The sequence below is a fragment of the Sesamum indicum genome, linkage group LG13 (genome assembly GCF_026168435.1).
Source record: "Sesamum indicum cultivar Baizhima isolate 11 linkage group LG13, ASM2616843v1, whole genome shotgun sequence".
In the NCBI taxonomy this organism is placed as follows: Eukaryota; Viridiplantae; Streptophyta; class Magnoliopsida; order Lamiales; family Pedaliaceae; genus Sesamum; species Sesamum indicum.
In genome coordinates, this window is record NC_142669.1 from 17,678,325 (window position 1) to 17,699,019 (window position 20,695).

At 34.4% G+C, this 20,695-nt stretch overlaps 2 protein-coding genes across 4 annotated transcripts; one reads left to right on the forward strand and one right to left on the reverse strand.

Annotated features, from left to right (window-relative positions):
* Window positions 1–1,341: 1,341 nt before the first annotated feature.
* Window positions 1,342–9,504, forward strand: LOC105176392 (mechanosensitive ion channel protein 2, chloroplastic). Of its 2 annotated transcripts, none has more exons than XM_011099175.3 (13): window positions 1,342–1,514; window positions 1,602–1,661; window positions 1,975–2,132; window positions 3,022–3,145; window positions 3,291–3,388; window positions 3,461–3,574; window positions 4,401–4,461; window positions 5,001–5,150; window positions 5,253–5,363; window positions 5,718–5,885; window positions 6,000–6,113; window positions 6,611–6,667; window positions 8,526–9,504. In XM_011099175.3, the coding sequence occupies exons 1-13, from the start codon at window positions 1,434–1,436 to the stop codon at window positions 9,312–9,314; spliced, it is 2,085 nt and encodes a 694-aa protein (XP_011097477.1). In that variant the 5' UTR covers window positions 1,342–1,433; the 3' UTR covers window positions 9,315–9,504. The 2 variants fall into 2 exon arrangements, with proteins under 2 accessions (XP_011097477.1, XP_088733203.1); XM_088877077.1 differs by having other exon boundaries at window positions 5,013–5,150.
* Window positions 9,505–10,425: 921 nt separating this feature from the next.
* Window positions 10,426–16,028, reverse strand: LOC105176393 (O-fucosyltransferase 31). 2 transcript variants are annotated; one of them, XM_088877342.1, is made up of 11 exons: window positions 15,574–16,028; window positions 15,280–15,456; window positions 14,111–14,173; window positions 13,923–14,004; window positions 13,717–13,787; window positions 13,537–13,625; window positions 13,211–13,414; window positions 12,520–12,790; window positions 11,810–12,037; window positions 11,510–11,707; window positions 10,426–10,922 (listed from the first exon to the last, which is right to left on the reverse strand). In XM_088877342.1, exons 2-11 carry the CDS (start codon window positions 15,412–15,414, stop codon window positions 10,713–10,715), a joined length of 1,551 nt encoding a protein of 516 aa, XP_088733468.1. In that variant the 5' UTR covers window positions 15,415–15,456; window positions 15,574–16,028; the 3' UTR covers window positions 10,426–10,712. The 2 variants fall into 2 exon arrangements, with proteins under 2 accessions (XP_088733468.1, XP_011097478.1); XM_011099176.3 differs by having other exon boundaries at window positions 15,280–16,028.
* Between the last annotated feature and the right edge of the window lie 4,667 nt (window positions 16,029–20,695).

Consider the following 20,695-nt stretch of genomic DNA (forward strand, 5'->3'; position numbering starts at 1 on the left):
AAATGCACAATGCAGTGGTACCCACCGAAGTCATTGTTGTACCACGTGGGATACTCAGCCGACAGTACCTACGTCATTATGAGGTAATATTATAAGTTTTTTTTCTTTAATAAAAAATATTATAGTGTAATAATAATAATGTCTTGTTTGGTTTTACTTTTTGTTTTTCAAATTTAATTTTTACTTATAGTGTAATATAAATATTAAATACCAATTTAGGATAATCAAATATATGACACGTAGGGTTTTATTTTGTATATTTCTATATAATATAAAATAATAAATAATAAATATATATAAATAATTAAATATATAATATGAGGAAAAAAATTTCCCTAACATATTGATTAAATCGAAATATTTCGAGTTTTACCAAATTAAAGTGGAAAATTTGGTATTCAATAAGTCAACATGGACGGACCAAAATTTATGTAGGGTTGGATTGGATAAAATCGAATGCACCCCCATAATGATGATAGATTTTTGCCTTCAACCCCTTTAATTAGAGTGAAATGCACTTTTCACCCCCTAAGAGAAAAAAAATTAGCACTCTTCACTCCCAGAAAATAAGAAACCAATCTAAAATTCCAAGCAAAGGGAGAGTTGGAGTTTAAACAATATTAATTTATTTTGTCAAAATCTATTTATAAGGTTGGTCAGCAACTTACTCTGATAGAAAAGATTAGAGGTTCTTTGATTTTACGAGCATCGACATTTTGTTGCATTTATATATTGAGAACAAAGGTATATAAATTGATGGGATTCAGCTTGTGATTTGCGGAGGTGTTCTGAGTGTGTTGGGCTTATTTCTCGACATTTGTTCCCGTCCCATCATTTGTTTTGTAATGTCTATGGGAATGAAGTCATGTGCTCAACTCGAATCTCTTATTTGAGGATCCAAGCGTCTTATTTGAGGAACAAATTCTAGATGTGGAGTTTGAGCGGTTTATAAACTAAAAGTCTCATCTCCCTAGTGAAACATCATTACCATGATAAAATCATGAGACCCATAGAAAATCATAATAAATAATAACTTGTATAACAGAACACCATCGAGTCACAAACCACGTCAATACTCAAGAGTTCTTATTTGTCATTCCTTTTTTTTTTATATAAGAAAAAAAGCCAATGGAACGAGTTTGAATGGAAAAAAAAATTGTGGCAAACCTGACGCGCTGGAATATTTGTGTAGGGCGATATATGCCAACCTAAGGATTTCTGAGGGGCCAAATTGTTGGTTTTGATTTGTTAAGGGTGCAAATTGAAATTCTCACATATCTTCTTATCCTTTATTAATTTAAAATATAATATAAAAAGAGATATATATGTCTACATAGAGAGAGAGAGAGAGAGGAGGAGGAGAGGGGGAGAGAGAGAGAGAGAGAGAGAGAGCCACGTATACATATAATGGAGAAATACATGGTTTCTATCCAATGATGGCTATCTCTAGTTCTTTGCAACCATCTCTTGAGTTTGGAATTTGTAGTAACCATGGAAGCAAGAGAAGATTTCTGGTGCAAAATGATTCCTGTTTTTTATTTTTTGTTTAATCTCTTGAAGTTGGTTTGTTTCTGCTAACTTGTATCAATTTCAAGCTGCAGAGTTCGAAAATAAGAGGCAAATTATCTTCACTGGGAGCTAATCTCTCATCAGTTTCAACGGTAGTTTTTCGTGCTTTGTCGAATTTCAATGTTTTAGTCTTATTTATGTAAATGTAACTGCACAAACGGGAAAGAATTTTGATCCTTTTCTTCATTATGAACAAATGGAAGTGTAATTGGTTCTGATAGAATTACTGTCTTCTCGAAGATAGGGAAAGGTTCTTTTTCAATACTCTTGTTTATTTCACGCACTCCATGCAAAGGTTTATCGTGTTTTCTTTTCTTTTTCACTCATCTAATTCTGGATTTTTGCGGTCTTTGTAGCTTGTTCTAAGTGAAGCATGACATTTTTTTTCTTGATTTTCATTTCCAGCAACAATATTCTTGGAGTACAATTCTTTCGAAGAGGATACACAGACGAGTATGCACCATCCCTTGTAGAAATCATCAGTTTAAATGCTGTTGCTTTCTAAATGCAGGCCCCACTTTAGATGCTACGTCTGTAAAGAATTTCACTTTAGCTTTAGCAAGGTAATTAGTCCTTTAGACCAACTTGTTTTAGATTAATCAAGTGAGATCTTCCTCGATTTTGAACAGTTGTTTTGCATTTTATATGGTACAATAGTGCTCGGTTATATGCGTTAGAATTGATGAATGTAGTGATGAAACTATAGTCAAATAATCTAAAACAAAAAGGTTGACCAAGTATCGGGAAAAAGGATGTTAAATATACTATGTTTTTACTTGTCGAAGGTTGTGTTTTGCTGCTTCCATTTCCCCTGCTGTGAATTTTCACCACAACTGTTATAGTTGCATAGACCTTAGGTCTACTTCAAAATTCTGTTCAACGGTGACTTACATCTGTGTTATACAGCAGAAGTCTGATGAAAGAAGAATGAGATTAAACTTCAGTTGCTTAAATGGTTGCACACTGTAAGGGCTGTATCAAAAGCATGAATGATACATTTCCTTCAATTTACCACACAATGCACAAGTATAAGACATTACAGATGTGATGTCTGCTCGTTTGTTCGGTATATTGGAGAAGAAACAAAAATGAATTTAATGTACTTCTAGGAAGAGCAAATTCCTGGAAGTGGACACGCATTTGAAGGAGGATGTATTCTGGGTTATGAACTGTGTTGAAGCATAAGTAGTTTGGTAATAGGTTTTAGCCAATGAAGTCGATCTTTTTGTCTCTCGGCTATACAGCTGTTCCATTATTACGCCCTATTAAATTTTATATGATAAAAAATTAGGTTAAAACAAAGTTAGATATGCATGGATAATAAATCCAAAAATGTATAATAGTTGGCTACAGTAACATTTTGGCACTATATAGAGTTTAAGTGAGCATCTCTGGGTAGGGCTTTGGTTTCACTCCCTGTTTACCGTAACTGAAATTTTTCGGTTTTTGTAGATCATTTAATCGTCTACAAGGAAGTCCTATCATTATCAAATTGGCTTCAGCCATGGGTATAGTTGTTTTTGCAATATGGGGACTTGGACCACTTGTGCAACAAATCAGAAACATATTTCTGAAGGTATGCCTGTGCAAATTCAGTTCCATGCTTCTGGTCCTGAAATTCTTTCTTTATGCTTGTTAATATGGAAAGAGGCTTTGGGAAACTGAGTTGAGTTTTTTGTTCATCCACTAAGTTGAAGCACCCTACATTATATGTAATGCAGAAGGGTGATAGCAGTTGGCAGAGAAGTGGCACATATCATGTCACAAGCTCGTATATTCAACCATTACTGCTGTGGACAGGAGCAATCTTCTTCTGCAAGTTAGTTAACTTTGATTGAAAGAATAGAAAATCTAGTTAGATCACAAACTGAATAATGTGAATTTCTTACAGAGAATTGGATCTGATGATTCTTCCCTCAGAAGGTGGTCAAATTGTTAAACAGCGAGTGCTGAATTTTGTCAGATCATTGTCAACAGTGCTGGCCTTTGCACATTGTTTGTCGAGGTTAGTGTCATTATCTGTTGATCAAATTTAATGGCCCAGATCTTCCTCTGCATTCTGTAAGTGCTATCTTCCAGTTTGCTTCAAGTTTGAGATTAGTGTGAGATATTTCACATCATTGTTGTAGGGATGGCTCTTGGCACCTCCAGTCTAGCACAGATAGTTCATTTTATCAATTTATTGATGTTCTCTCTTCATATTTTTCTTGTATGGACCTTATAGTATCCACCATAACTTCATAATCACGTCCATGCATGTCTCTGTAAGTCCTCCTGATTGATTACTATTTCTACTAGCTGTAATGGTAGAGATATATGCATGTATGCATGAACACTTGCAAACAGTTAGCGCAGATATATACACGGCAAAGTGTCTATTATATAAATGCATTACAAACCAGAATCAGTACCTACACTGCTATACATAGTTTGTTTAACACATATAAGGGGAGAAGAGGTGCATAAAATTGATGTAGGATGTCGAGTGTTATATCAATTAATTAGTATTTGTTCCCTATTTGGGGAATGGTAACCTGACTATGTTACCTAAAAGACTTAACTGGGAGATGGATGAAGGTAAACCATGATCAGCTGTATATTTGTACAACTGTTCATAAATAAGGTTTGGTTCTTTTAATATTTTCTGTCTTAACATTACAAGAAATAACTTTTTCCTGTTATCTCTAGTATAAATCTAATCAACACGCAGCTTTTCTTCTTCTGAATCGTATGTATAGTCATACTTTCAGTCTCTAAAATAGTTTACATTTTATCTACATGATACAACTACTTCAGGAAGGACTAAGCCCACTTCGGATCACTTTATGCAGTGTAATTCAACAAGCACAGAAATTCTTCATGGAGACAAATGACCCTACCGACACTAGAAATGTATGTTCCATCTCTTTGTCTCATGCGGGTTTTAAATCTGAGATCTTGATGCACTTGAAGTATTTTTTACTATCAGCAAAATTGTCTTTACCTAATAATGCCTGCAATTACGCTGAGTAGAACCACCACTTTGTGTGATAATAACGTTGTTTGCCAATGAAAATAGGTTAAAAGTTCTAAAGGTAGGAAAGTGAGACTGCACAGATTATGTTAGAAGCATATCACTGCTTTACAAACTTCCTCGTGATTAGTTAGAGACCCGGATACAGACTGGTTCATAGATAAACCAAATCATAGTTATGCAACTCATATGATGCTCCTACCAAATTCCAAGATCAGAACCACACAGTAAGCTTACTTCACCTGAGCCGTAGATGGCGTACTATATTGAACATCTTGAACATGTAACTTAGGAGGCACAAATCTTGAAGCATGTGCTTTTAATCTCAGAAAAAGTGCTTTAATGTTTTCAAGCATATGGAACCATTTCCTTAGATTTAAGGTACTTCCAGTTACAAATACAAAGTGCTTCTTGGCAGATGGGCTTCCAGTTTGCTGGCAGAGCTGTGTACACAGCTGTATCGGTTGCAGCTGTATCATTGTTCATGGAGTTGTTAGGTTTCTCGACCCAAAAATGGATCACAGCAGGAGGGCTTGGGACGGTTTTGCTCACTCTTGCTGGACGTGAGGTGTGAATAAGCTTCAACTTCCCTGCTTGAATATTTCTGTGTATTTTTCTTATCTCTCCTGTTTTAAGTGCCTCTCAAAAGCATATTTTGTTGTAATCTCAGATTCTCACGAATTTCCTTTCAAGTGTAATGATTCATGCAACCCGGCCATTTATCCTGAATGAATGGATTCAAACCAAGATTTCAGGCTATGAAGTTTCTGGGACAGTTGAGGTTTGTATCAGGTCTCTTTTCAACATCTGGTAATAGACTTGGTAGATGAAAGTACTAGGTAACCAGGAGTTTTAACTTGCAGAGTTGAAGTCCATACTTGCCCAGTTTAGTGTCTGTGCATATCATTTCCAATCTGTCATTCATAGGTCAATTGTCATCAATTTTTCTGGTCACAACCACCAAGGTCACTATGTGGGTTGAGGTGTAGACTACTAAACTATAGCTCGAGTTTCAAATACAGCATATAGATAAACAAGTACTGCTCCCTTACGAAAAATAGAATCATCTAAAGCCATGAAAGTTCCACTTATCAAGTCTAATGAATCCATTACTTTTTGCATTTTCATTTTGCAGCATGTGGGATGGTGGTCACCAACAATTGTAAGAGGTGATGACCGTGAAGCTGTTCACATTCCCAACCACAAGTTTACTGTAAATATTGTGAGAAATCTCAGTCAAAAAACTCACTGGCGTATTAAAACCCACCTGGCCATCAGTCACTTGGATGTTGGCAAAGTTAATGTGAGAATCATTATTTTTTTCTTCTTTTATGTCTAATAATTTCTGGTGCAAAGATTGAGTCAGTTCTCTTGCGATTGATCCTTGACAAATTGCCCACCACGCCCTTCTCTGCAGAACATTGTAGCTGATATGCGCAAGGTTCTAGCAAAGAATCCTCAGGTTGAACAACAGAAATTGCATAGAAGGGTATTCTTGGATAATATTGATCCTGAAAATCAGGCCCTCTTGGTTAGTTTTGATTTTTGAACATACTCATACTGTCATTCTATAATTTATGTCAGTTTAATCTTCATTATTATAATAAACTACTGAAAAAATAATCATTAAAAGAAATTGGTGTAGGGACAGTTATCAATGGTTTAACCAACGAAAGAAAGAAACTCCAACTCCTTGTTCCTATCAGCTGTAGAAGTCTGTATAACCTGTTCTTGTGCTCCTTTATATTGGTTAAATTTCTTTATGGTTGCAGTTGTTCGCATTGACCATTTTGAATGATTTAATTTGTAACAGAAATCTTAAGCCTACTGGGCATTAAAATTTGCATTGTCTGCCTATTTATGAGGGGATCTTTTTTAATCCAGAAAATACCAAGTTTTTATATTATTGTTCTGTACTCTTTATATCTGCAGTATCTTAACAGAAAGAATATTACAAGTTCAGCTGAATATATTTTCTGATACTCAATACACCTCAAGTGCTGTGACCTCATTAATTTTACATTACAGATATTAGTTTCCTGCTTTGTGAAGACCTCACGTTTTGAAGAATATTTGTGTGTCAAGGTAAGGATACCGTTCTTTGCTGTTTTACTCCCTCTGCACTAAGACATGGTCTGCATGATCAATGTATTAATGCATTATGCAAGTCCAACTCCAGTCGTGCAAATCATATCTGTAGATTAAGTTAAGACATGTCTGCTTGATCAAGAGATTGATGTAGGGTGCAAATATCACAGTCAATGGGATAGATTAAGGTTATGCGATCCATAACTACACATTCTGCAGGCATAACTCCATTCAGGCAATTCATATCGCAATGAAACGACCGAACTAATGAATCTCATAATTCAGTACTAAAAACAGATTCGTGCTTTTCTACCTTTCTTCTAATTTTAGATTGTCTTCCCTTGTGGTTTTATTTTGGTCTCCATTTGGGGTTCAACGGGTGGGAGAGAAACGGAGTTCATGGGAAAACTGAGCTTGAATAAATATTCTTTAGAACCATGCAAACGGAAAAAGAGTCTCATTTCTTTGGCTTGTCACTTGCATATGGTTAGTAGAAGAAATTTTGTTAACAACCATAGCCACTTGTCATTATCTCATTGCTTTGTCACTTTGTGGCCTTATTTCGTCTCTGTACTTCTATATGTCTTTCCATGAATGTATTAGACTGTAATTGACATGGTTTAAGGTAGTCGAAACAGCAGTTCCTCGTGACGCTGAATGATAAACTTTACAGTTTGAATTTACCAAAGCATGCACTTGGAGTAGGAGTAGGAGCAGGAGTGACTGAGATAGATCTTTAAGACCCTAATTGAGAGAATATTATAGCATGACTGATGCAAAATATTGAAATATTTGATTTAGGAGCATCAATTTTAATTGAGTAATAGGTGGAGTATAGATGCTGACCATGCATGTATTAAGACCTATAAATCAATACACCAATTGCAATCAACAGTGAAATGAAGTTGTCAACAACTGTTGAAAAGGTTTTACCACAGGATAACAATTTCGGAGTGCTCCTAAATTATTCTAAACTGTACATAGTAGCATAGTTGTTAGTGGCACGCCATTCTGCGCCATTTGTCCTCATAGTGCGCCTCTCTTAAGCCCCAGCCCTTTTGTGCTGGGGCTCAAACACTGGGTGAAATAAAAAGCCCAGCCTTTGACTAAGTTATTTTTTAAAAAAACCAATAAAAAATTTTAAAAAGTAGGGGCTGAAAAATTTAAACATAAACTAAAGGAGAGAAGATTTGCTTTTGTTTTATATTTGATTTTGTTTTATAATGATTATGTAGGATTTGTTTAATCATGTTGCATGTTTTGAACTCTTTCTTTTTACCTAAGACTTGTTATTTTGCAAATTTCTTTTATGGTATGATGATTAAAATAATTTCTAATGTTTATATTTGATTGTTTTGCATATTGATGTGAATATATATATTGATGTATAAAATATATAATTTATTTCTATACATGTGTGCTGTGCTTTAAAGTGGCGCGCTCCGTGCCGTGTGCCATGGCTCAAGGTGACCCTTGCGCCATGGTGCGCCGTGTAACAACTATGCATAATAGTGAGAAAGGTATCCTCTAATGTGAGTTGATCTTGAGTGTTCCTCAGTCATCCTTATTTGTGATTTCTTAAAGAAGTGGGAAAAGATTGGGAAAATCTTGTGCGAGTACGTACGTATCCTCAAGTTTCTCTGCACTCGACAATAAGTCACTGACAAGCCAAAGTTTCGGCCTATGTCAGAACTGAGGATTCGAGATTTAAGTTTGTATTTCACCTCCATCTTGCTGTGTTCCCTGGACTTGTATTAAGTTTTGTAGTTTGATTTTGTCCACTCCCTACTATTCATTTCAATTCTTTATATTAGCTCCAGCTGATCTTCTTTGTCATTTTGGTGGAGAAAACCAGGAAGCTATTCTGCTTGACCTTCTCAGAGTCATTACGCACCATCGTGCTCGATTAGCCACTCCCATCCGTACAGTACAGAAAGTATTTACTGATGCAGACTTGGATGGTATCCCATTTTCAGATTCTGTATTTACTCGGGGAGCTCCATTAGACCGCCCGTTACTATTGATTGAGCCATCCTATAAAATCAGTGGAGATGATAAGATTAAAACTCAAGCTCGAGCAGCACGTGCAAATGGGGATGAAGAGAACAAGGCACCAGCAAAACCAATGCCTTATAGTAAAGTGGATGCTGAAGGTGAACCGACTTTGAGCATTGATACTAAATCTCAAGAATCAGAGCTTACCGACAATAATACAAAAGAGACAGCGACTCCAGATGCCAAACCTGGTGAGGAGTTTGGACAAAAACTCCATACTGGGACCAAGGACATAATATCGACATCTGATCCCAAGCTCAGTAATAGCACAGCAAAGTCCCGACCCCAAGAGGGTGGCTCTTCTTCTCCACAGCTAAAACAAGACGTAAGGCAACCAGTACCACAGGCTCCAGCAACCAAACCGTCTCTGGAAGAGAATATAGTTCTTGGTGTTGCTCTGGAGGGTTCTAAGAGGACGCTGCCCATAGAGGAAGATATGCCAGCCCCATCAAACCCAGAAGAGACAAAGGAATTGGCGGCATTGCTCAGCAGCAACGGTCCTGCAGTAGCTGAGAAGGAAAAAAGTGACGCTAAGCGAACGAACATGCCTAGTTCTCCACCCAGTGATCCCTCAGATCAGCAAGAGTAGCGGCATCTGGGTTGGCTCTGCATATGCACATTGGAATCACAACTGGTAAAGCCCGAATCTGCAGGGTGTACAGAACGCTGTAAATATTCGTTCACAGTCGTGTGGAAGATTGTTTCCAGACCTCTTGTTGTAAGGATGTTTTTCGTCAAATTGATCATACGTCAATGAAAAAGCTTCTGCCATGTTGAAATTAGCTGCGTTGATTTCATATTCATGGAATTCTGTGGGCTTCAAGGCGATGAACTGTACCTCAGTCGCATTTGTGCTTGTGGAATTACTTGCAAATGCATTTAGGCATCTATACAAGTGCAATATCATATTGTCCATGTTAACAACATTAAGAAACATACTAACTGACTCCTCTAAATAAACAGACAACTCTTAAAAACTAATACTACATTTATATATGAATGCCTGCTTTGTATTTCTTATATCGGTTCATAATTTCGATTCAAAATACTTTTTTTAGTTGTTAGATTTAATATTTAGTATCACTCTACTGAAGAATATTTTCTCAAAAAATCCACAACACATATTTTACTAATTTTTCAAAAGGGTTAATTACATTAGATCCCCTTCAAAAAATGCAAAATTACAGTTCTCAAAAAAAAATTTAAATTACTCTTGCATCCCCTATATAATTTATTGTTTACATTGATCCCTTTAGTTAGGATTCAAATGAAAAATATTGATATTAGTAAAAATATTATATAAATTTTTAATTTTACACCTCATTTAATATTTTTCATGCAGTAATTTGAAAAATGTAATGATGTTTACCTTTATTTTACATTTATCTCTTTATAAAACAAAACTAAAAATTGATATATATACGTTTGTTAATGTATATTCATGTGTTCCCTAATAAAAAAGAGTGTACGAAAGAATATCCAATGAGGATGTAACATAATTTCAATACTTTTTTGAAAAACAAATACAATTTCACATTTTTAAAAAGTATGCAAGTGTAATTAACCCTTTCTCGAAATGGTCAATTTTGATTTCTTAGTCCTAATCAAAGGGACAGAGGTTGCAGCTTTCAAGTCTGTGGATTAATCGTTAGAAATCTGTACTCTCCTTAATACTTTACAGATGACTTATAAACGAGACATAAAGAGCAAAGCAAGGTGGGATAAACAAAATAATCATAGGGATCCCAGTAACACATATTACACCAATAACCTAACTGCTGCTGTTCATCAATTTGTACTTCAAACCACAAGACCAACGATTCCGACCCGGATGAATGCCTCGTACGATCACGAGGGACTATACCTGAACATGAAAGGAGGGGTCATAACTTATTCTAAATAAATAGTACAAGCAAGAAACGGTAGCTGCTGCTGCTGCAATTTGTAGGAGATCGGCACCGTGAACTGTAGTAACAAAGAGACGATCTCAAGCATTGCACATGCAATCTGGAGCAGGATATGTGTATATGGACTGCTGTGGTTTACGCAGCCGGAGCTGCCCTTGCCTGTTCTTGTGCCCTTCCACCACGGCGTCTTGGAACTCTGGCCAAGTCAGGTTCTTGTTCAAGAACAGCTGCCCTAATAATGTCATGCTAGGTCTTATGGTCTTCTTGTTCTCGTACGTCCGATGGCCAACCTGTTGTTCAAAATGAACTTAGAAACTTGTCAGAACGAGATTTAGAAGGAAAAATCTGAGGTCTGGCTGTAAGAGTGAATTCAGCAACACATAAACCTCAAAACTGTAAATACTGACACCTCTTGCAAGCATGTTCTATATAAAAGAGTATCAGAATTTTGAAAATAATGTTCGCACACAACCTACGGTCTTTTTCCATGTTACAAGTTTCCTTCTGGCCATCGGCTCTTATGGTATCTGTAATGTAAAATATGACTATAGCGGCTAAAATGTAGTTTTTCAAAACTGAGAATAGTTGTTGTGTGCCTAAACCTCAGAGGTACCAGTGTAATTATCCCAAATGACCAAGACAATTTAGTACACCCATTGTTGGGACAAGATATAGAGCAAGTAGTAGTGACTGCACATAAGACCCTTCTCTAGTCCTATAGTTGTTTTAAGTGCATCACACAAAGCCTACAGTTGTCTGCCAGATACAAGAATTTAATATTTGCTTTGAAAATATATTTTAACTAACTAGCATTAGGCAAGTTAATCAGCATCTTCACATATAGGAATACGGAAATAACATGTATAGACGTGATTACCACAGCGTTGTGCATGTTTCCTGGTGAGGCAGAAATGAAGATATCACTGTGCATGCTGACGTAGTAATCAACTGCTGCTAACAAGGATGCCTTCCCTTTAATTTGAGCTCTTTCTTCTGAAGAGGCCAGGCTCTTTTTGTCTTCCATATGAGGAAACAAACTCCGCAAGGTCGAGATCCTAGCTTCCCCACCATATACCTGAAATAGAAACACCAGCAAACTTCAGCATTCAAAACCATGTATTCAGTTTTTCAAGGATGATTGTCAGATATTAAAACTAAGGAAACATTGCATGCAGACCTTGTGGGACGCAAGATACAAACGAGTACTGTTGTCGAATCCCAAAGCTGCCAGCAGCAATCCAATTTCCTCAGGAGTCAACGGGCACCGTCCTCGACTCCTCAACTCCTCGTCGGTAAATTGAGAATTCAACACCCTTCCCTGCCATATAACTTGTCGGTACTTCGCCAGAGCCAATTTTTCAGCCTTGCCTCCACCAAAGTCACAAGCTGAGTGGGCAGCCATATCCTGAGGAAACAACTAAACTTTTAAGCATCACACAGCCTCAAAATAAACAAACACGGCAGGCAAAAAAATCATGCTGAAAACCCTCATGTTTCAAAGAAGTTTTGCAGCATGTTTATTAAAGTTAATCTAAACGGCCACCTAGGGGCAGGTGCGATTACTTGTTAGACTCCTGCTTTTGATATTACCAAAACCTCCTATCCAAGTTTACATTGTTTACAATTGAACTTAAGAGGGGAGATTCTTTCAATTTTGGAAAAAGAAAGAGGTACAATCAATAGTTGAAATAACTGTTACGGGGACCTCATTTTAATTAACACCTATTTACTAGAATTGTGTACATTGTACAGTACATAGATTCTAGCATTTGAGCAAGTTAAAAGAAATTTAAATACATAAAATAGTGCAAGATCCGATGCTAAATTAACACCTCAAAGAAATATATTAAGTTACGGTATTGTCTAAACAAAACAAGTGGATCATACCTTGTCAAAACGAAGATGAAGGACAACAAACTTCCCAGTCCCTTGCTTGTCTTTAGAATCACTGACTTGCCTTAGGTAATTACTGCCGTCCACTTCACTTGTGCTCGGGGGATATCTAAGACGGGTAACGAGAGCATCCCCAAGAGCTCTTATGTGAGGAACAAAAACTAATGCTTGGAAGTTGACTTTACATCGTAGTCGTTGGATGTCCTCGGGCATATTGTCAAAAGCCAGACGGTGAGAAAATGGGGCAATTGCAGCAATCCCGTAACTATAATCCAAAGAGTATTACAATTATACCAACGATTAAAATTGAAGCACAAAACTAGAAAGAGTAACGTTGTTTTCAGGTGGCAAACATGCCAATAAGTTATACGGTTTTGAGCTTTCCTAATGTGAGACTTCGATGAAACTGCATCGATTTCTGCTTGCTATTTACCCAGGGATAAAATAAGCTTCCCTATTTGATTTGGGACAAGTGTGTTACAGCCTAGGTACATCTAAATTTCTAGAACCTTGAATCCATTATTTCATACACTGATGCGCAAAGACATGGCTAATGATGTACACAAGGAATTAGCAAAATAAACCAAAGTTGAATATTAGAACATTCCAAGATGATTAAACCAAAAATATGAGATCAAAAAAAAATAAAACCCGCTTTAAGAAAGATTAGCTCTTGTTCACCAACCTCTGCAGCACAGGCAATACATTCTCTATATACCAGTTTGCTGAAGCATGAACAGGTGCTGTTTTTATTCTGGTAGCTCGAATGGCTGTAGCATAATACTCCCTCGTGCTCCAAAAATATTCATCAGGCAACTCTTTGACTATAGATATGTCATCTTTCAATACATTAATGAAGTGATCCACATCAAATATATCCATGAATGTGCTGCAGAAGAACAAAAATGGGTGTCATCTCACTAAGTTACAGCTTCAAATAGAAAAGAAAGGTGAATGAATTCTCTGCCTAACAAAAATGTTGTGAAGGGTTTGAACTCATTAAAAAAGGACCTTGAATCTTGCCAAACAGGATTTACTTCAAGATGTGGGATTATGAGAGTTGCGTTCAAAATTTTAGCAACAGCAACTGCATCACAAATCTTTATAGACAAAGTATACATATCAGTGAGCGACATTAGTTAAGAAAATACATGCCCATGCATATATCATCTGAAAATGACTTTTACTTACACCCATCCTTTGCTGATTTAGTCCTCCATCAAGGAACACCTGAATATACCCTTGCGACTTCTCTGGTAATGCTGCTTGGCAGGAAAAGACAACCATTTAAGAAGGGAAAAAAACATCCATTTAGTTTACTCATTCAAGAAACCTCATTACTAATAGTTTATTCCTTGAAAGGAAAAAGAAAATGGCACAAAATTCTGATAACTTACAGGACACACTGTCAGATCGGGCACAACGTTTCCATTGTTGCTGGGCCAGAGGCCTCCACAGGTCAGCCAGTTGTTCATCAGGCTAACGAATAAGAAACAAATAAAGAAACTAAGTATCAGCTACTTGAAGAACCACTGAATTGGTTATTGTTAAACACATGCAAATCAAATAGTGAAATCTTACTCACAGTTTGTCGCTGAAGGGCACTCTTAAGTAAACGAGAATGTCTTGGCTTTGGAGCATTCCACTCCTGCAGAAACAAATGGAAGTAGCCTTGGTTGGCAAAGCAAAGCATAGACATGTACTAATCTGGAGGACATATAGTTTATCTGTAATTCATCTGTCATCAATTTAAAAACCGAAAATGAACTCCCTTCAGCCGCTATCTCTTAATTTGATTAGAAATATACATGCAGATCCCTTTCCTACCTGTTTCCAACATCTCATGCTACGAGTGAAGTGAACATTCAACACCCAGCATCCGCTCTCGCTTCCAGACAATTGACCAAACACCTCACAATCTTTTCCCTCTTCAATCATTATAGTGACTAGAATACAACTTCTAGAGTAGAATAGGCAATTACTTACCACATTAGTGTGATTTGTTCACTACTCTCATGGCAGTCGAACTCAAGCTCGTCCCTGAATCACCACAAGTTCCTGAACAACTACTGGAGTTTTAGGCATACAACTCTAACAGCTGCAACCTACCAACTCCTTGTTCAGAAATCAACATTCCAGAAGTGCGTAATGATGCTCATGTTATACTTATTGCAGTTTCTTATAGGATCTGGCTTTTACATGTGGCATATAATAAGCAAATCTCATAGCAGCAAACCACCTATATTTTAACAATTTTCGGATCAGTAAATTCAAATTCCATACTTGAGCAATTTTGGAACAATATCCGAACTCTATCCACTGTTCCTCTTTCGGCAACTCTAGCTAACCATCACTACAGCCTACTATACATAATTTTCTTCCTCCACGCGCCAACATTTGGGAAAGACATCAATGTCCTAAGTAAACAAAATGAACCACCATCTTCAAAGTTCCAACAGCCAAAACTAAGAACACCCAGATTACCAGAATCCTCCTCAAGGTCAAACTTTTCCCTCAAAAGTACTATTTCCAACTTTCACACGATACCATAAATAAAACATCAGAGATCAAAGTTCCTTTTTTACTTTCCTTCAACATTTTCCCCATTGTGCTACTATCCACCATCAAAGCAAACAAAACTCAGATACAAGAGATCAAGTAAAGAAATCAACCAAAATCCCCAAACAGGAAAGCACAGAATGCACAGAAAAGGAAAGAAAATCACAACAAATTACACAGAGATCAAGAACATACCGAGAAAACAGATGGTAAGGCATGGCTCAAAGGAGTGAAAAGGCTAGGAAACAGGAAGGGCAACAGCAGCACAAGGGCACCAGCCATGGCTTCTCTTCTATGGCTATTACTATGAGAAAGAGAGTTCTGCCTCATAATAATAACAATGACAAAAATGGGTCTTGATCTTTAATTCTACTGCAGCAGAATTGTTATTTTATTAATTAAAACAAATGGGCTTCAAGTCTCAATCTTGGAACACTCCACCAAAGTGACTTTGATGAAGGGGGGAGAGAGAGAGAGAGAGAATACAACATTTAAAGAGGGGCCATCTTCATTATCAGCCTCAGTAAAAGCATCTCACATGCCCACCTATCCCTCCCCTATGTACTTGAAAACAGTATACTTCCACCCCCCTCTATCAGAAAAACCACATTCTACAAACAGAAAATAAAAAAAAAATGAATCTTTTCTTGACAAATCACCCGGGAAAATTTATGGGGTTTTCTCTGAAAAAGCAATTAATACGCCCCAAATTGTTCAAGAACCCAAAAAAGTAAATCTTGTATCACCCTCACAGACACACACACGCACTTATCATAACAATAACACGGTGAGAAAGCAATGGCTTGAAACGACGCTGTTCCAAAACACACACACATACAAAAACATATACTCAGGAAAGTACAAGAAACAGCTTGACTGATATTGAGTGTATTCTTGGGAGCAATGAATTATAATATATTTATATACATATATATATTGATGTTGTCTTTTTCATAGGGACCCCAACACCCCCCCAACGGATAGATTTATTGGAGAGAGAGAGAGAGAGAGACGGGCACCGCTTTGAAGGGTTGTACGTGTCATAAAAGGAGTGAATCGTGCGCTTTGCTTTACTTTTCGTGAACCCTTTCACAGACTGTTGCTTGCTTGTGATGTAGCTGAGGTTTTCTGGAAGCAAATTTCTCTTCTCTTTCCAATAAATTTATGGGTCTCTCTTTGCTTTGACACCACCGACACCGCTCATTGCAATAAAAAATACTATTACACTCTTTATTAAGGGATAATTATACTTGTTTAATGTTCGATGTAATTATACCTTATATATGATTTTGAGAATATTAATAAATTCGATGAATTTGACTAATAAATAGATTTTTTGTTAGATGAAAACATCGTAAGGGTGTTAAATTTAATTTTTTAAATTATAGAAAATTTATGTGTAATTATATTAAATCTCAACGAAAGAGAGTGTATCATAAATATTAAATAATAAAAAATTAATTTATTTCTATAATAAAATTTAAGGGTATGCACTCCCTTCTCTTGTGTGGTGTAATTATACTTAAACCTCATGTGGGTTAAAAAATTACATTTAGTATTCTTGAGTTTTGTTACGGTCTAACAAATATATCTCTTAGTCAATCAAAATTCACTGAATTTGCTGATATTAACAAAAAAAAAATTGAATGAAAATTAATATTTACTCTCGATTGATTTGTTATTGAATTATTGTAGGTCAAATAATTTTTTTCAATTAAACTATTCATATAACAGTGAAAATATATCACATCACATGTATTAATATCTGAAAATATATAATAGTAATTTGGTCATAAATATACTTATTTGAACTAGAATAAATAAGTAATAAGTCAATTGATAGTAAATATAGATTTTTAAACTATTTTTTTATTAATATCAACAAATTAATTAATTTTGACCAATGAGGTGATTTATTTATTAGACGGAAGCATACTTTGGGGTATTAGATGTAAATTCTCAAATAAAAAATTTACGTGTAATTATACTAAATTTTAGGTGAAGGGAATCTAATCATCTGTAAAATTTATATTGTGCTGATGTGACTTGATCTACTTAATACGGATAATTACACTCCACTTTCTTGAGGTTTAGCATAAATACACGTAGACCCCTGTGGTTTGAAAATTATATTTGGTACCCTTAAAATTTACTTTCGTCTAACAAATATGTATTTTCATTAGTCAAAATTTACTGAATTACTGATATTAACAAAAAAAAATGAATGAAAATCGTTATTTACCCTCGATTAACTTATTACTGATTTATTGCAAGTCAGATAAATTTTTTGTGACTAAATTACCCTTGTAACGGTGAATATATACATTCGCACATGCATTAATGCATGAAAATTTGTATAAGGATAATTTGATCATAAAAATTTTATTTAACCTGTAATAAATTAATAATAAATCTATCGGACGGAAATATAAGTATTTGTCTAATTATTTGGTTAATATCGTCAAATTACGTGAATTTTGACTATCAGTGTGATTTATTTATTAAACGAAAGCAAACCTCAGGGGTACTAAAAGTAATGTTTCAAACTATAGAAAATCTATGTGTAATTATACAAACCTTAGGGGAGGGAATATAATTATCGCTGCTTAATATTTCATTCCAAAAGTTTGATAATAACGAACTTCGTGAAAATTAATATAATTACAAATACCTCTGATTCTTTGAAAAATTATCTATACATCCGATTTTAAGGATCGTCCAACAATTAGCTCAATTTGTTAGTCTTTGTTATACTTTTTATTTATTTTTTGTGGTGAATTATAAGCAATGGAAAATTTGACAATTTCAAACCTCCATCCAAACCTACATATTTTATTTGTATTATTTATATTTTTTCAAACAACAAAAAAAATTCATAATTATATCAAATCATAAGACAGCTCATTGTAATTTATCCTAATCATAATATGCGATGAGAAAATAATCCTTTTCTTTTTCAACTCTCATTTTTTTTTTATTAAGACAATATTTTTGTTCCTTATTATAACATATTTTTTCATGATTTTTATTTTTACTATTTTCCTTCGCATTTCTTTGGTCATAATCGAATAAAATATATGTGGAATCAATCCTTGTTTGGTTTTAAACCTATTCTTAAAAAGTGTTTGATGTAGTTTTCAATTTAAGTGAGGGATAACTACATCCGCCTTCCTGAAATTTTATGTAATTACATGTGAATCTAGTGTGGTTTAAAAAATTACGTTTGGTACTCTTGATGCTTGCTTTCGTCTAACAAATAAATCCTTATGTTAGTCAAAATGCATCGAATTTGTTAATATTAGCAAAAAATAGAATAAAAATTCATATTTCCCCCCAAGTGACTTACTGCAAGTCAGATAATTTTTTCAGATAAAATTATTTTTATACATTTTCACATACTAATTTATGTAAGGAAGTACATGCTCACTATTATAGAATGCTTATTTAATTTTCTAACTAATATCAGCAAATTCGATAAATTTTGGCTAATAATAAAATCTATTTATAAGATAAAAACAAACGTCAAAAGTATTAAATATAATTTTTTAAATTGAATTTACGTGTAATTACATTAAATCTGTGTAAGAATAATTATCCATTTAAATAATGATGTTGGACCTTGTACAACTGTACTTATGTTTTATGAGGAAAGCGGCATAGGCACATAATGTTTTTGTCATTTTCTCACCCAACTCAAATTAATGTGGATGATTTTGACTTATTTATTTTATGTTTTTTTCATTTATTGCACTCATTTAAAATAATACTTTGATTAAATGCAAGCTTTTATTCTACGTCAATGGCGGGAACCCATACTCCAAATCTTGACTTCTTTTATATTATTAAATTAATTTTTAAAGAATAAATAAATAAATTAAATTCTAGAACTAATTTGTCTGTATTTTATTTTGATTTTCGGTTTTGATTTTTTAAAGTTTTTTTATTGAGAATAAAATTATTTTTTGAATTAATTAATAAAATTGTATTTTTTTTATTATTAATAGTGTTAGGTTATATGATTAAAAACCCTTTAAAGATTGTTCTATCCCTACAAAGAGCAAAAACTGATAAAGAGGAACAATCAACATATTTTTTTCTTAGGTCGAATCCTACCCGACAATTCAGCATATTTTTTCTTGGGTCGAACTCTACTTGACAATACCGAATTACAACTATTGATTTGCGATACATTCAAGGACCGTTGTGATAACACATGGTTCCATACATATTCTAAAAAATGGGCATCTATTCATACCCCAAAGAGAAGTCATATAAGTGTACATTATGACTGTGAGTTTTAATCTTTTGTCTCCACATATTATCCACTTTGACTTTAGTATTGCAGAAGTTAGGGGCCGTTCCAACAAGTTTTACTATGCTTTAGGTCAATTTCTACTGGTCAAATTGAGGATAACAATTGGACTCTATCTCAAAATATTGACGTTTAGTGGACTTCATCTCCAACTCAGATCACAAGTAGGCCATATATACCAACCACGACTTTGATCCGATCCGTTGGACATCTAGTAGACCCATATCCAACTAGAATCACTAGTGGACCCCACTTACCACCGTATATGATCTCAGTTTGAATCAGGTATTAAATTGATATATTTTTTTAATTAAAAAGAAACATATTCTTGTATTTTTTACTAATTTATTAGAGTTAATTATATCACATTGATTCATCATTAAAAGTATATATTACTATTTTCATAAATTAAATGAGTGGAATATATGTTTCTATGTATATATAGAGAAAAAAATATAATGTTTGAACTAAAAAAATAATTAAAATATTTTTCAGAAAAATACAAAAAAGAAAGAAGGATTTTTTTTCGATTTTTGCATTTTCAAGCAGATGAATAAGACCTTAGCTGGTCATATTCATTAAAGTTTATTTATATTACTGCATACAATTGAAATTGGGCTAATCTCCATTTATCCTATGTGTTTTTCTTAAATAGCTAAAAATTCTCTTTTTGTTTTAGAAATAGGTTAACACCCCTATGAGGTTTGGTATAATTATATGTAGATCCCTTATAGTTTGAAAAAATACATCTAGTACTCCTAAAATTTGCTTCTGTCTAATAAATAGATTTATCTATTAGTCAAAGTTCATTGAATCTGTTGATATTAATAAAAATAAATAAAATTTGATATTTGCTTTCAATTAACTTATTACAGGTCAAAATATTTTTTCTTCTGACTAAACTATCCTTATAATCGTAAGAATATACTCCTCACATGCTAATACGTGTAAAGATGTATAAGAATAATTTGGTCATAAAAAAATTTGTCTAACTGTAAAAATCAGTAAGTAAATTCGGAGTAAATATAGATTTTTATCCAATTTTTTATTAATATCGACAAATTTGATAGATTTTGACTAATAAATTAACTTATTTGTTAGACGAAAGCAGACTTTAAGAGTAATTTTTTAAACTATAAAGGATTTACGCATAATTACACTAAATTCTACGGAAAGAAAGTTTAATTATCCCTATAAATTATGTAATTGTTGTACTATTAATTTGAGTCCAATTAATTCAGTTTGGCCTTGATTATAAATGGGCCAAGAAATTAATGTTTGTGGTGAGTATCTTAGCCC